We start from the raw sequence: 15,338 nt of genomic DNA, 5'->3' as shown, positions 1-15,338 counted from the left end.
GGGTCCTTTCCCTGCTTTGTGCCTCGTTGAGCTGCTCTCCCTGCGCTGCGTTTGTTGGCTGGGGGGCAGTGGGGGGGGGGGTTGTGGTCTCGAAGCCCCTGGGCTGAGGGGCGCCCTGCTGTGATGTGGGAGCAGCAGGAGGGGCGGGGGTCCCGTGCCTCCACCCTTCAGCACAGCACACACAACGCATCCATTCATGCACATCTCTTTATTGTGTCAGTTTGGTTTTTTCCTATGCGAAGCTGCGCCGGTGGCTGCAGTGAACAGCGAGAGCATGCAGGGCTCCTCTACGGCAGGACGGGTTTATTTACAAGCAGCCAAGAGCAAATGGAGCTCTGAGCAGCGCGGTGCCCAGCGCCCCAGCGCCCGTTTCCTCTTCCTCTGCGCTGAGCTCTGTGTGGGGGAGCCCAGCTGGGTGCTGTCCCAGAGGAAACGGCCGAGATGTGGGGCAGGCGGGGCAGCTGGGGCCCCTCCTGGCGTGGGCTCGGATGTGGGGGGCAGCTTATAGAAAAAAAACAGGGGGCTGGGGAACTCCGTGTTGTCCTTTTGGCTCTGCTCAGCAGAACGGTGAGGTGGAACTGCAGCCGGCTCTTCTGAGGGGGGGGAGAGAAGGGAAACTTCCCCATTGCCGCCAGCTCTTTGGGGCTGGGGTCGCAGCCCCCACGAGGCGCCTCCCCCCCCTGGCCCCCCCTACCTGCTCAGAAGAGACCGCAGTCCTTGAGGTTCTCCTTGATGATGACATCTGTGACGGCGTCGAAGACGAACTTGACGTTCTGCGTGTCTGTGGCACAGGTCATGTGGCTGTAGATCTCCTTCACGTCCTTCCGCATGTTGAGATCCAGGAATTGGGTCTTGATGTAATTCCCTGCATCTTCGAACGTGTTGGGACCTGGGCAGGGAGCAGCGGGGCTGGGGCTGGGGGCTCCCTGGAGCCGTCGCCGCTCTCCGTCCTGGTGCCGCAGCCCCCCTTCCCCATCTGCGCCCATCGCTCACCATCGTACTCAGGGAAGCAGATGCTGAGGTGCACCTTCTTGATCTTCTCCTCGAAGAGATCCTTCTTGTTGAGGAAGAGGATGATGGACGTGGCGGCGAAGAACTTGTGGTTGCATATACTGTTGAAGAGGTGCAGGGATTCGTGCATGCGGTTCTGCCGGCGAAAAGGGGACAAGAGAGGGGCTGTGGGCAGCGCTTCCCAAGCAGCCCTGCTGTGAGGAGATGCATTTTCCCGGCCCTGCAGCCCCCGGTCCCACGTCCCCACTGCAGTTTCCCCCCCTGTCCCTCACTCACCACCTCATCATCCTCCACCAGCACCATGTCGTAGGCGCTCAGCGCCCCGCAGAAGATGATGCACGTCACCCCCTCGAAGCAGTGGATCCATTTCTTGCGCTCTGATCTCTGCCCCCCGACGTCAAACATCCTAAAGGGGAGGGGGGGAGCCGCAGCGGCACGTTGTGTCAGCTGTGTCACCTCCCTTGGGACCGCCGGGGGGAGGTGACATCTGCTGCTACGTGGGTTGGTGGCCCCGGGCACGTTGCCCTCCCCCGGGGGGCTGCAGCCGCACCTGAAGTTGAGGTCCTTAACGGAGAACTTGGTCTCGATGATGCCGGTCGTCTTCACGCGGGAGCGCAGCACGTCCTGCTCGTTGGGGAGGTACCCGGGGGCCGTGATGCGGTCCAGCTGGTTCAGGTAGCTGCAGGGACAGCCGTGTGCCGTGGGGGTCGCTGCGCTCGCCAGGGTTATTTGGGGGAGGGGGGGTCGGGGCGGTGCTCACTATGCGGCCGAGTCGTTGAGCTGATACTCGGCAGCCCGGTCGAAGCACGCCTGCACGCCGCCGTCCTTCCACAGCTTCTTGATGCAGTCCACCAGCTCCGGGGGCATCGTGCCCTCCTCGATGGAGTCCGCCAGGTTGAAGAGCTGCCTCCCGTCGTCCTGCGGGGACGCGCTGCCCTTCAACACCTCGTCCCCTCCCCGCCGCCGCCTCCCCCTTCGCCCCTCACCCACCGCCCGTCCCGACTCGGCGTAGTCGATGCCCAGCGTGGTCATGGCGCGGATGATGGCCAGGATGGACTGCAGGATGTTCCCGTAGATGACGGCTTTGAACTCCATGCATTCCTCAGGTGTGTATCCATCCTGGTGGATGATCCTGGGGGGGGGGGGGGACGTTGGCCGTACCGTCAGGCTGCTCCCTGCCTCCCCAGCGCAGCTCCGTTCCGCTCTGGGGGCGCAGGGCGGCAGGGAGACCCCGACCCCACGGCGCCCCGCAATGGGGGGAAGCATCTGGGCCGCAAGGACGCCGCCCCACTCACTTCATCTGCTTCACGATGGTGCTCTTCCCCGATTCTCCGGCCCCTGTGGAAAGAGTGGGGGAAGCCTCAGCCAGGAGGGACCCCCGCCATGGGTGCTGCAGGGACTCCCATGGGGCTGGGCGCCCACCGTGGCGGTGCGGGGCTCCGATGCTGTAAGCAGCTTAGGGCAGCACAGGAAGCTGCTTAGAATTAGGGCGCTAATCGCCTTCACCCTGTGCCCCCCGCCCCTCAGCTCTGCCACTGCTGCCACTTGCTGCCCCCTGGCCCTGTGCTGGGGGGGGGGGGTCCCTTCCTGTGCCCATCACGGGGCTTTGGAGAGATGCCGTGGTCCCACCCCCCGCAGGGCTCCATTCCCTGTGCCCACGTCGTCCCTTTGGTCCCCAGCACCCGTCTGTGTGCCACAGGGCCAGGGCTGAGGGGGCACCCAGCTCATAAGGAGGGGATGGGGATGGAGATGGGGTGGGGATGGGACATAGGAGAAAGAAGGTTGGGATGGGGTGGAGTGCGATGAGGATGAAGTGAGGATGGGGATGGCGTGAGGGTGGGATGGAGATGGGGATGGGATGGGATGGGGGCTGGGTGTCCTCCTATGGGACCCCCAGGACACCCTTCTCCCCACGCCTACCCGCTCCCCATTACTTCTCCATGCCCATCCCCACCCTCAGCAGGATCCCAGTGCCGCACATGGGGCCACGGGAACAATCCCATACCCTCCCTGTTCCCAAGCAGAAAGAATAAAGACATGGGGACAATTTCACGTCCCCACAGGGTCCCCCCCCCCCTTCCACCCTACCGAGCAGCAGCAGCTTCACCGTCTTCGCCTCCTTATCCGCGTCCTCCTGCAGCTTCTTCTCCAGCTCCTTGGACCTCTTGGCCATCTCCTTGTCCTCGGCGCTCGCCCCGCTCCCCATCTCCTCGTCCTCCTCTGCCAAAGCTTCGAGCTCCTCCAGGTCCCCGCGCTCTTCCAGGTCTCCTCGGGTTGGGTGCACGCACCCCTGGGGATGCGGGCAGAGAAATACTTTTAGGGGGGGAACCCAAAAAGGCCGCACCGGAGCGCTGGGCTGGCTGCTATGCGGGCCGGCTGCCCCCCGCGTTCTCCCTTAATTCCCCATGGATAAACCCGATTTCTGGGGCCCGGAGGGATTTGGGGGGGCTTTTTTTATCGCTCCCCACGTGACCTGTGGAAATCCAATTAGCCCAAGATGGCAAAGATTAGGGGCTGGGGGGGGCGGGGGGGGGCTGTATGGTGGGAAGATGGGCACAGGGCGTTACGTAAGGATGGGGGCCTGAAACCCCACGGGAGATGGGAAACCCCCGGGGCTGTGGGGTGCCGGCACTGAGGGCTGTGGGGTTTGTATAGGGATGGGCTCAGCCCCATTCGTGTCCATTGCCCCCCCCCCTCTTCCATGGGGTCGTGGGGTTCCTCGTGCTGGGAAATGGAGCTAATTAGCGCCAGCCGCTAACGAGCGCCCATAATCTGCGCTGCTGCGCCGCTCGCCTCCCGCTGCATAAGCTCTTTATGGGTGCTCAGCCTTCCCCCCCCCCACCCCACTCCTCCTCCTCCCTCCCCCCCCCATCCCTGTCCCCACCCCACATTTCTGGGTGTCACCAAAGGGGGGGGGGGGGGGCGCACACCCCGCTGCCCCCCCGCGTCCCCATAGCGGTGGCCGTGAGCCCCTCTGCACCCCACAGCACCGCCGCCTGGGTGTCATCCCCCCCCCCCCCCAGCTGTCCCCCCTCCTGCGCTGCTGACAAAGGGCGGCCGTCCCTCGCCGTCCCCGCGGCCACAACGCCTCTAATGAACGCGGCGCTAATGAAGGGGGACCCAATTAAAATACCATCGCCAAGGGCTGGGACTGTGCCCGGACGTCACGCAGCGCTCAGCCCGGGGTCGTCCTCAACCCCCCCCCCCCCCGGCCCCCTCTCTCCCCAATGTCCCCCTAAGGGCACTGCCCCCCCCCAGCATGGTGTGGGGTGCGGGGAGACCGGACGGCTAAAAATCCTGCCCTAAAAATACCGCATCCTCCAGCGCCGGGCTGGGGGCTCTCAGCCCCTTTTGTGCCCGTCCCGTCCGGAGCGGTGGCGCAGGTAGGGGGCACGCGGGGACCCGGGGGGGGGGAACGACAGGCGGTGACACCCCCAGAGCGCGGCCCCCGGCTGTTGGAGTGCGGTTGCCCTGTGGGGGGGTCCGGCAGGGGGGGCACAAAGGGGTCTGAGGAGGCACTGATGCTGTTTTTGGGGTGGGGGGCGTCCCTTGTTTGGGAGAGGCACAGCGCTAGAGGGGATGGTGCTGTGTTTTGGGTGGGGGGGGGCAATGCCGTAACTCCTGAATGGGGGGGGGGGCACAGTGCTGCTGGAGGTGCCAATGGGAGAGGGGATCCCTTTTGGGGGAGAGGGGCTGCTATCTGCTATCATCTCAATCTCTAAGCCCCCCCCCAGCAGGGTGTGGGGGTGATGCTGGGGTTGAGGTCCGTCCTGGGGTCTTGTCCTGAGGGAGGGGGGGGGAGGGAATGGGGTTTCCCCTCCTGGGGGGCTTTGGAGCCCGTCCGTGGGGTCCTGCACTTGGCGGGGGGGGGGCAGCGATGCTCATCTCGAGGAGGTGCTGCCCCGTCTGGGGGGTGGTTGATGGGGCCGGGGGGCGGCACTGCGCCCTGGGGCGGCTCATTGCGCGTCCCCGTGCGGGGCTCCGCTGCTGCCGGAGGCATCGATGCTATTTTTTGGAGGGGGGGTCCGACCCCGAATCTCTCTGGGGGCGGAGCGGCGCTGCTGGAGGAACCGACGCCACTTTGGCGGGGAGGGGGGGGGCGCAATAGCAGCACCCCACGTCCCGGGGCTTCACACCGCTCGGCTGGGGGCAGCACCGATCCCCATCCTCCATGGCTTCTCGCCCCGCCCCTCGGTGCGGCCGCGCGTTCCGGCAGCCTTCATCCCTCCTCCTCCTCCTCTTCCTCCTCCCCCCGCCCCATCCTCTTCCTCGGTCGCTTCCGGGCTCTCCCTCCGCCGGGGACTTTGCTCGGGCTCCGCTTCCCGCATCAATCATCAACCCGGGGGGGAGGGACCGCCGCCATTCCTGGCCCCCCCCCCCCCAACCCCCCCGCACCGTCCCCGCAGCGCTATGGCCGCCCCGGCCCACTTCCCCTTCAAGAAGCGGGGCAGCCTGCAAGCGGCCGGCCCCGCAGGTGAGCCCCCCCGGCCCGTAATGCTGTGCCCGCGGTGGGGGGGGAGCGGCTGTGGGGGGGGACGGGACGTGCGTGGGGTTCGGGTGAGCGGTGCGGGGCTGCGCTGCTCCTGGGGGGCTTGGGGGGGGGGGGCGGTCCCGGTGTTGCGTCCTTTCCCATCCCTTCCCATCCATCTCCCCCCCTCCGTTCGGGCAGTGAGGGGTGGGTGTGGGGGGGGCTCTGCGGCTGTGCTGTGGCGCAGCGCTGTGTGCGTTGTGGGGGGGGGAAGGAGGAGGAGGAGGAGGAGGAGGAGGAAGGCTGCGCTGGCACATACGTGGGGCTGTGCCCCCCCCCCCTTCCCCCTCAGCGCTGCGGATGGGGTCGGGGGGTTTCCCCGTGGCAGCTCGAGTGAGCTGTGACATGGGCACCTTCGGCGGTGCCGTGGGGGGGTCCCACAGCTGCCCCCCGCTGTCACTCCCACTGCTGTAACATCCCCCCCCTTATGGTGAGCGGGGGGGGGGGGGGGAGATGGCGCTGCCTCTGTGTGCCCCCATTGCTGTGGGATGCGGATCCCAGGGGCTGCAGACCCCCCCCCCGGGGGGCTCACACGCTGTCTGTGCCTGCAGAGGTGCGGGGGGGCTCCCGGCCATTGCAGTCAGCTCGTTCCCTGCCCGGCACCCCGCACTGCCTCAAGCATTTCCCAGTCGATCTGCGCACCTCCATGGACGGCAAATACAAAGAGATCGCCGAGGTGAGTCATCCCTGCACCGAGTCGGCCGGGTCTCAGCTTCTGGAAGGCAGGGGGGGGGTTGGATGCAGGGGGGGCTCAGCTGCCTCCCGATCCCCAGTGCGCCTCCCTGTGCCCGTGGCGGCAGCGCGGTGACGCCGTGCTCTGCAATGAGTTGGGGGTTGGAAGGAGGGCGATGGCGGCGGGCTGAGGCCGGACGCAGCTCGTGACACGGTGGCCACGCAGGAGCTGTTCTGCCGCTCGCTGGCCGAGAGCGAAATGCGGACGGCGCCGTACGAATTCCCTGAAGAAAGCCCCATCGAGCAGCTGGAGGAGCGGCGGCAGCGCCTGGAGCGCCAGATCAGCCAGGATGTCAAGTAAGGGGGCGCCCCCCCGTCCCCCCCCATCCCGTGGGTGTCCCCCCCTCCTGGGGACGGCCGCCGTCACCCCGGGGCTGTCCGTCCTCTGTGCGCGCTCTGTCCTCTCCCGTGGGTGTCAACGCTTGCTGTCTGATCTCCTGGTTTATCTGGGCTCTGTCCGTTCCTGTGGGGCATTAACGGGGTGTTTTCTCTCCCCCTCCTCCCCACCCCCCCCCCACATCCCCTCTCTCATCCCGGCGTCCCCAGACTTGAGCCCGACATTTTGCTCAGAGCCAAACAGGACTTCCTGAAAGTTGACAGTGCCGCCGACTTACAGTGAGTGTCCGGCGCGGTGACACCGGGGCTCAGGGACCCCCCCCCAGCCCCCCCCCCCCCCCAAACCCCAACAGCCCCAGCACAGAGCCAAGAGCTGCCCCCGCCCTGTGTCCATGCTGGCACTGAAGGGGTTAACGCACGGTGGGCAGGAGGTGTAGGGATGGGATTTTGGGGTGATGGGGGTGATGGGCGCAGCGTGGCCCTGCCCCCCCCCCCACCCCCCCCAGCACTGCGTGTCCCCTCCCTCCTGTCTCTGCTTGGGGCTGTCTGTGTCACGAATCGTTTCGTTCTCTGTCCCACCGCCACTTCTCGTTGTGCTCTGTGGGGTCGGGGGGATGCATCCATGCATTGGGGCCGGGGTGGGGGGGCACAGCGGGGCTGGGGACGCCCCCAGCCTCCCCCCCATCCCTATGTGGGGGGGGGGTCCCAGCACCGTGCTGATGGCTGCGCCCCCAGGCTCCTCAAGGAGCAGCACGAGGACCGCGTGGATCACATCCCCAAGGACCGCGAGGCGCTGCTGGAGCGCGAGTTCCAACGCGTCACCATCTCCGGGGAGGAGAAGTGCGGGGTGAGAGCCCCCCCATAACGAGTTGGGCCCCACGGGTGATTTCTTTTTGGGGGGGGGGGGGGGGGATGAAACCCCCACTTCTTGATTTCCCACCCCAGGTGCCCTTCACCGACCTGCTGGACGCGGCCAAGAGCGTGGTGAAGGCGCTGTTCCTGCGTGAGAAGTACATGGGGCTCTCCCTGCAGAGCTTCTGCAAGACCACCGCCCGCTTCCTGCAGGAGCTCTCCGAGAAGCCCCTGGAGACCCGCAGCTACGAGGAGGTGCCCGAGACCCCCGTGGCTGCCGGTGAGTGGGGGGCAGAGGGGTCCCAGCGCCAGGCGTGGGGCTCCTCTCGCTGAGTTCCGTGCTTCCGTGCGCTTTTGGGGTCTCTCCTTGCCGCAGATGCTGCCGTGCACCCCCCGTTTGCAGAGCAGCACCCCTATGAGAAGTGGGACCCGCAGAGCATGCCGGCCGACCTGGGCTTTGGGTTGAAGATGGTGGATGGCGTGGTGCACGTCTACACCAAGCAGGACCTCACTGACAAGTAGGGGGGCGCCGCTAAGGGTGAGGTGGGCAGTGGGAGATGTGGGGATGTAAGCAGCCCTGTGTCCCCCCAACCCAGGAGCACGGAGCTGGACCTGCCCTACCCCGACCTGCAGGAGTTCATCGCCGACATGAATTTCCTGATGGCTTTGATCATCAACGGGCCCATGTGAGGAGCAAGGGGGGGAAGGGGGGCACCATGGGGACGTTGCTGGTGGCTTTGGCTGTGATGTGCGGCGCCAGCTTCTATCCCACGTCCTCACCTCCATCCTGGGGTCGTCGTGGATGCGCCCTGCTGCGCGCCCACCTTTGGGGAGGGATGTTCTCCCTTCTCTCCCCACGCTGACCGCCCTCTCCCCGCTCCCCCCCGGGCAGCAAATCCTTTTGCTACCGCCGCCTGCAGTACCTGAGCTCCAAGTTCCAGATGCACGTGCTGCTCAACGAGATGAAGGAGCTGGCAGCCCAGAAGAAGGTGCCCCACCGCGACTTCTACAACATCCGCAAGGTACTGCAGGGCTGTGCTGGGGGGGCGCCTGGGGGGCTTTGAGGCCTGAGCACCCACTGTGCTTCCCAGGTGGACACTCACATCCACGCCTCGTCCTGCATGAACCAGAAGCACCTCCTGCGCTTCATCAAGAGGGCCATGAAGAAGCACCTGGACGAGATCGTCCACGTGGAGAAAGGCAAGGAGCAGACGCTCAAGGAGGTCTTTGAGACCATGAATCTCACCGCCTACGACCTCAGCGTGGACACTCTGGACGTCCACGCGGTACGGGGCCGTCCCCAGAGCTTGGGGATGAGTGGGGCCTTCAGCTCAGCCCTGGCCGTGGGGGGAAGCCTTCTTCTCCAGGGCCGTAGAGTGGTGGGAGATCTTCCTCTCTGTCCCATGGTGGCGGGGTGCCGGGAGGTCTTCTTCTCCAGGGCCATCCTGCAGCGGTGGGATGGTGGGATGGCATCTGCAGTGCCAGAGCAGGGTGGTGGGGTGGTGGGAGATCATCTTCTCTGGGTCCATCCTATGGTGGTGGGGTGGTGGGAGACCATCTTCTCTGGGTCCATCCTATGGTGGTGGGGTGGTGGGAGACCATCTTCTCTGGGTCCATCCTATGGTGGTGGGGTGGTGGGAGACCATCTTCTCTGGGTCCATCCTATGGTGGTGGGGTGGTGGGAGATCATCTTCTCTGGGTCCATCCCATGGTGGTGGGGTGGTGGGAGATCATCTTCTCTGGGTCCATCCCATGGTGGTGGGGTGGTGGGAGATCATCTTCTCTGGGTCCATCCTATGGCGGTGGGGTGGTGGGAGATCATCTTCTCTGGGTCCATCCCATGGCGGTGGGGTGCTGGGAGGTGGGATCTGCTCCGGGCTGTGCTGCAGTGCTGGGAGCTGAAAGCCCTGCATGTGGGCCCTGTGTGCGTTGGGGGGGGGGGGTCTCACGTTGTTGCCCCCATTCCAGGACCGCAACACTTTCCACCGCTTTGACAAATTCAATGCTAAGTACAACCCCATCGGGGAGTCCATCCTGAGGGAGATCTTCATCAAGACGGACAACCGCGTCTCGGGGAAATACTTTGCACACATCATCAAGGTGAGCCCCCCGTCCCCACGGTGCCGCCGCCATCCCCGCGCTGCCGGCTGCGGCTGACGCCCTCCGTTCCCTCCTGTGGCAGGAGGTGATGGCAGACCTGGAGGAGAGCAAGTACCAGAACGCCGAGCTGCGCCTCTCCATCTACGGCCGCTCTCGTGACGAGTGGGACAAGCTGGCCTGCTGGGCCGTCAACCACCGCGTCCACTCCAACAACGTCCGCTGGCTGGTGCAGGTGCCCCGGCTCTTGTGAGTGCCCAGCGCCGGGGCTTTGGGTGCTGGTGGTGCTGGAGGTCCCGGCCTTATGGAGGTGGGGGTTTGGGGGCTGGGTGAGATGGGTGCAGCGCCGGGCTCTCAGCGTTGTCCATCCACGCTCAGCGATGTTTACCGGACCAAGAAGCAGCTGGCCAACTTCCAGGAGATGCTGGAGAACATCTTCCTGCCCCTCTACGAGGCCACCATCCACCCTGCCCGGCACCCCGAGCTGCACCTCTTCCTGGAGCACGTGAGCACTGCGCCCCGACCCCCCGCCTCCCATCCTCACGGCTGGGCCACCGCCTCCCCCCCTTCTGGCTGTGGGGGTCCTGGCGGGGGGCTGAGCGTCCCACGTGGCCTTGGACCCGCAGGTGGACGGCTTCGACAGCGTGGACGACGAATCCAAACCGGAGCATCACATCTTCAACCTGGACAGCCCTCTGCCGGGGAACTGGGTGGAGGAGGACAACCCGCCCTACTCCTACTACCTGTACTACATGTACGCCAACATGACGGTGCTCAACCACCTCCGCAGGTGAGGGCGCATGGATCCCACGGCCCCGGGGGGGGGGTGGGGGGTGTCAGGGTTGGGGTCAGGGACCCACGGCTGTCCCCACACGCAGGAAGCGGGGCTTCCACACCTTCGTGCTGCGCCCGCACTGCGGTGAGGCCGGCCCCATCCATCACCTCGTGTCGGGCTTCATGGTGTCGGAGAACATCTCGCACGGCTTGCTGCTGCGCAAGGTGAGCGGGGCCGGGGGGCTCGGCCGGGGGGTCTCGGTGCAGCCCTGGGCCCCCCCCTCACCTTGCCGTGCCCCCCAGGCCCCCGTGCTGCAGTACCTGTACTACCTGGCGCAGATCGGCATCGCCATGTCGCCGCTGAGCAACAACAGCCTCTTCCTCAGCTACCACCGCAACCCCCTGCCCGAGTACCTCTCGCGGGGGCTCATGGTCTCCCTCTCCACCGATGATCCCCTCCAGTTCCACTTCACCAAGGTGAGGCGGTGGGGGGAGGGTCTGCGGGTCACCAAGCCCTCCTCACCCTGAATGGCTCGGGGCAGCCACCGGGCGGATGGAGGAGGGGGCGCTGGTGGCCGTGGGGTTGGTAGTGGCTGTGGGGAGGGGATGGGGTCAGTGATGGCTGTGGGGAAAGAGTTGGTGGCCGGGTCCTTTGGTGTGGGGTCACTGATGGCTATGGGGTTGGTAGTGGCCGTGGGGAGGGGATGGAGTCAGTGGTGGCTGTGGGGAAGGAGTTGGTGGACAACTGTGTCCTTTGGGATGGGGTCACTGATGGCTATGGGGATGGTGGTGGCCATGGGGAGGGGATGGGGTCAGCGGTGGCTGTGGGGAAAGAGTTGGTGGCCGGGTCCTTTGGTGTGGGGTCGCTGATGGCTATGGGGTTGGTAGTGGCCGTGGGGAGGGGATGGAGTCAGTGGTGGCTGTGGGGATGGGGTCGGTGATGGCTGTGGGGTTGGTGGTGGCCACGGGGATGGGATAGGCTCGGTGGTGGCCGTGAGGATGGAGTCAGTGGTGGCCAGGTCCTTTGGTGTGGGGTCGCTGATGGCTGTGGGGTCGGTGGTGGCTGTGGGGATGGGATAGAGTCAGTGGTGGCTGTGGGGATGGGGTCGGTGGTGGCTGTGGGGTTGGTGGTGGCCATGGGGATGGGATGGGGCAGTGGTGGCTGTGGGGTCGGTGGTGGCTGTAGGGAAGGAGTTGGTGGCCGGGTCCTTTGGGGTGGGGTCAGTGATGGCTGTGAGGTGGGTGGTGGCCATGGCCATGGAATGGAGTCGGCAGTGGCTGATAGGACAGGCTTGGCCATGGCCCAGAACAAGAAGGAGCCACCAAGCTGTGGAGGATTCAGGAGATCCAGAGGGAGTGGAGGAGAACCTTCGGACCCCCTTCCCCACGTGGGGGGAGGTGACGGGGGGCTGCTAAGGCCTCATTCCCCCCCTCCAGGAGCCGCTGATGGAGGAGTACAGCATCGCCACGCAGGTGTGGAAGCTGAGCTCCTGCGACATGTGCGAGTTGGCCCGCAACAGCGTCCTCATGAGCGGCTTCTCCCATAAGGTACCGCCACCCCCCCAGCCGGGGACCCTCCAGGCGGCTGCGGGTTCCCCCCATCCCTCTGCTTCTCTCTGCCCCCAGGTGAAGAGCTACTGGCTGGGCCCCCACTACCTGAAAGAGGGGCCGGAAGGGAACGACATCCGTCGCACCAACGTCCCCGACATCCGCGTCGGGTATCGCTTCGAGACGCTGTGCCAGGAGCTGACGCTCATCACGCAGGCGGTGCAGAGCGCCGAGCTGGAGCCCATCCAGGAGGAGGACGCGCTGGCCGTCACCCCCCCCACCCCCACCCACTGACCCCGGCCCCATTGCCGCCCCCCCGGGGGCTCCGTCCCCCCCCCGCTGCCCCTCTTTTCTTCTGCCTCCTTTCTTCTTTTCGTTGTTGTTGGGGTTTTTTTTTGTATTATTATTATTCTTTTTTTTTTGGTCGTTTTTTCATCGCTTTTTCCCCTATCTGTGTTACGGCCCGCGGGGGGGGGGGGTTGGCGTTTCGATGGGGGGGGGTCTTGGTGTCACTTCCTGCACGGTGACACGCTGAGGCCATCATGGGAGGGGACGCAGCCCTACACCCCCCCACCAGCACCCAGCTCTGGGTCCCAGTATTTTTATTAGCCCCTCCCCCCTCCCCTTTTTGCCTCTCCGTCCATTTCTCGCCCAGAGGGGCCCCAACACCCCCCCCCCCCCCCAACCCGTGCGTTATGGGGGGGCACATCGTGCTGGGGACCGGGGGGGGCACAGAGAGCGATGTGGGGCCGCCCATCCCCTGTGCTCCAATTTGAGGCTGGGGGGGGGGGGGGGAAGGGGGCTGCTCCCATGGCCGTGTCCCCACGTCCCCCATCCCGTCCTGTGCGCCCCCCCCCTCCGGAACAACAACAACAAAAAAAAGGAAAAAAAAAAGCAAAGCAAAGCATGGGAAATAAAAGTATTTAAGTAAGAAACGGGGCGCAGTGATTGGGGGACGGGGGGGGAGCGAAGGGCCGGACTCTGCGCGGTGGGGGCGGCTCCGGTGACGCGGGAGGGGAGTGGGAAGGAGGGGGGGTTTCGCTTTGCTCTGCTGCGCGTGTGGCGGAGCGGGGCGTTCCGTCGGGTCGGTGCGGATCAGCGCTCGGCATGGTGCTCACGTTGGGTTACTGGGACATCCGTGGGGTGAGCCGGGGGGATCGGGGGGGGGGGAGGTAGGTGAAGGTATTTGGGGGAGGGGGGGACAAAGCGGCGGGATTGGGGGGGGGTAACGAAGCGGCTGTGCCCGCAGTTGGCCCACCCCATCCGCCTGCTGCTGGAGTACACCGAGACCCCCTACCAGGAGCGGCTGTACAGAGATGGGCCAGGTGAGGGGGGGGCACCACTCGTGAACCCCCTTTTATTTTGGGGGGGGGGCACCCAGCGCTGTTCTCCTGCTCCCCCCCGCCCCTCCGTTCCGCCCCACGGACCTTGCTCCTGGCACAAAGCTCTTGGCACGGCCTGGGGAGGGCAGAGCGGGGGATGAGGCTGCTCCTGCCCCCCCCCACTTCCCCCCCCCTCTCAAATATTCCCACCCTGATGCAATCTGGGGGTCCCTCGTGCAGCCCGTGAGTCCGACCCGAGCGATTGGAGCCATGAGAAGGAGAAGCTGGGCCTCGACTTCCCCAATGTGAGCCGTGCTGGGGGGCCGGGGGGGGGTGAGGAGGGGAAGTGGGGGGGGCTGCCGTGGCTCTGACCCCCCCATTGCCCCCCCAGCTGCCCTATCTCATCGATGGCAGCACCAAGCTGACCCAGAGCAACGCCATCCTGCGTTACATCGCCCGCAAGCACAACATGTGTGAGTGGGGGGGGGTTGTGAGCCGGACGGGGGGGGGGATCCGGGGGGGGTGGGGGGGAGGTCTGATGCGTTCCCTGTCCCATAGGTGGGGAGACAGAGGTGGAGAAGCAGCACGTGGACATGTTGGAGAACCACCTGATGGATGTGCGCATGGCCTTCGCTCGTCTCTGCTACAACCCTGACTTTGTGAGTGCCCCCCCCAGCCTGGAGGGGGGGGGAGGGGGGTCAGTCGGTCCCCTCGGGGGTCCCTGAGGCGACTGTGGGAAGGAGGGGGGGGGGGGGAGATTGGGGAAAAGCTGTGGGGTCTCAGCGCTGGGGTTGGAATCCCATAGTGGGGCGTGCAATGGGGGTTTGCCTCCTGCCTGGCCCCATGTGTTGGTAGGGGGGTTTGTGTGGGTCTGAGGGGAGTCTGGGGGGGGTCGGGGAGGGTCGGGGGGGGGTCCCACCTCAGCACTGCCCCCATCCCATCATGCAGGAGAAGCTGAAGCCGGCGTACCTGGAGCAGCTGCCAGGGAAACTGCGGGAGCTGTCGCGCTTCCTGGGCTCCCGGCCGTGGTTTGTGGGGGACAAGGTGGGTGCTGGGGGGGGGGGGGTGGGAGTTTGGGGGGGGTCCGGAGCTGTGCTGACCCCGCTGCCCCCCCCCTCCCCTCAGCTCACCTTCATTGACTTTGTGGCCTATGATGTGCTGGAACGGCTGCGGATGTTCACCCCTGACTGCCCCGAGCTGCAGGGCAACCTGGGGCAGTTCCTGCAGCGCTTTGAGGTCAGTGGGGACCCCAAAATCCCTGTCCCCACCTCTGTCCCCAACCCCGTCCCCATATTATCCTCCTCCATCCTCACCCGTGTCCTCAAATTATCCCCAACCTGTCCTGGACCCCATCCATCCCAACCCATTCCCGTCCCCTGTTCTGTGTCCATCCCCATCCCTGTGCCCGTTCCTGTCCTCAACCTTTGTCCCCATCCATCCCCATCCCTGTCCCCATATTGTCCCCAACCCGTTCTCATCTCTGTTCCCACCTGTCTCCAGCCGCATCCCTGCCCCCATCCATCTCCCCACCCCCATTCCCCTCACCCCCCTCCCCCCCGTCCCCATCTCTGTCTCCATCCCCATTCCCACTCCTGTCCCAATCTCTCTCCCCATCCATCTTTCCATTCCCATTGCTCTCTTTGTCCCCATCCCTGTCCCCACATTGCCCCCCCCCTTGTCCCCCCCCAGGCCCTGGAGAAGATCTCTGCCTACATGCGCTCGGGGCGCTTTATGAAGACCCCCATCTTCATTCACACGGCGGTGTGGGGCAGCAAGAAGGCGTGAGGGGGATGGGACCCCCCCCAAGTCCCCTCCCCCCCTCGGACCCCATTTCTCTGCAGAATAAAACAGAGAGTCTGCAGTGCAGTGTGTGGGGAGTTGTCATGGGGGGGATGGGGGGCGGGGACATGGGGACAGCTACTGGGGGGGGGTGGAGGGAGAGGCCGTCCTCTGTTCCCCCCTCAGGATAATGGGAAATGGGAGGGGGGGGGGGCGTTATGGGATGTTGGGGCCCCTCTGGGGGGGCTTCTTGTCCTCCCTTCCAGCACAGACACTGCAGCCCCCCAGGAGTGAAGGGAGAAGATGCGCCCCCCCCCCCCTCTGGATAAGGGACCCCCCCCTCTGTGCACACTGTGGGC

At 65.8% G+C, this 15,338-nt stretch overlaps 3 protein-coding genes across 4 annotated transcripts; 2 read left to right on the top strand and 1 right to left on the bottom strand.

Moving 5' to 3' along the window:
- Window positions 1-266: 266 nt before the first annotated feature.
- Window positions 267-3,858, bottom strand: GNAT2 (G protein subunit alpha transducin 2). Its single transcript, XM_052698278.1, has 9 exons — window positions 3,100-3,858; window positions 2,307-2,349; window positions 2,002-2,143; window positions 1,772-1,929; window positions 1,562-1,690; window positions 1,288-1,417; window positions 994-1,147; window positions 695-889; window positions 267-593 (listed from the first exon to the last, which is right to left on the bottom strand). The coding sequence occupies exons 1-8, from the start codon at window positions 3,215-3,217 to the stop codon at window positions 699-701; spliced, it is 1,065 nt and encodes a 354-aa protein (XP_052554238.1). The 5' UTR covers window positions 3,218-3,858; the 3' UTR covers window positions 267-593; window positions 695-698.
- A 1,436-nt stretch (window positions 3,859-5,294) lies between these two features.
- AMPD2 (adenosine monophosphate deaminase 2) lies at window positions 5,295-12,209 on the top strand. 2 transcript variants are annotated; one of them, XM_052698157.1, is made up of 18 exons: window positions 5,295-5,485; window positions 6,091-6,215; window positions 6,438-6,568; window positions 6,818-6,886; window positions 7,343-7,454; window positions 7,553-7,739; window positions 7,836-7,977; window positions 8,056-8,145; window positions 8,352-8,481; window positions 8,551-8,745; window positions 9,428-9,559; window positions 9,642-9,805; window positions 9,935-10,061; window positions 10,183-10,346; window positions 10,435-10,555; window positions 10,634-10,807; window positions 11,768-11,878; window positions 11,957-12,209. In XM_052698157.1, exons 1-18 carry the CDS (start codon window positions 5,422-5,424, stop codon window positions 12,170-12,172), a joined length of 2,454 nt encoding a protein of 817 aa, XP_052554117.1. In that variant the 5' UTR covers window positions 5,295-5,421; the 3' UTR covers window positions 12,173-12,209. The 2 variants fall into 2 exon arrangements, with proteins under 2 accessions (XP_052554117.1, XP_052554118.1); XM_052698158.1 differs by lacking the exon at window positions 6,818-6,886.
- Window positions 12,210-12,953: 744 nt separating this feature from the next.
- Window positions 12,954-15,021, top strand: LOC128088055 (glutathione S-transferase 2). The gene is made up of 8 exons (XM_052698170.1): window positions 12,954-13,021; window positions 13,128-13,203; window positions 13,441-13,505; window positions 13,592-13,673; window positions 13,759-13,859; window positions 14,149-14,244; window positions 14,326-14,436; window positions 14,890-15,021. Exons 1-8 carry the CDS (start codon window positions 12,986-12,988, stop codon window positions 14,983-14,985), a joined length of 663 nt encoding a protein of 220 aa, XP_052554130.1. The 5' UTR covers window positions 12,954-12,985; the 3' UTR covers window positions 14,986-15,021.
- Window positions 15,022-15,338: the final 317 nt, after the last annotated feature.

The sequence above is a fragment of the Tympanuchus pallidicinctus genome, unplaced genomic scaffold (assembly GCF_026119805.1).
Source record: "Tympanuchus pallidicinctus isolate F22 unplaced genomic scaffold, pur_lepc_1.0 scaffold32, whole genome shotgun sequence".
NCBI classification, from domain to species: Eukaryota; Metazoa; Chordata; class Aves; order Galliformes; family Phasianidae; genus Tympanuchus; species Tympanuchus pallidicinctus.
The sequence above is the reverse complement of the archived record's forward strand: the minus strand, read 5'-3'. Positions and strand labels throughout refer to the sequence as shown.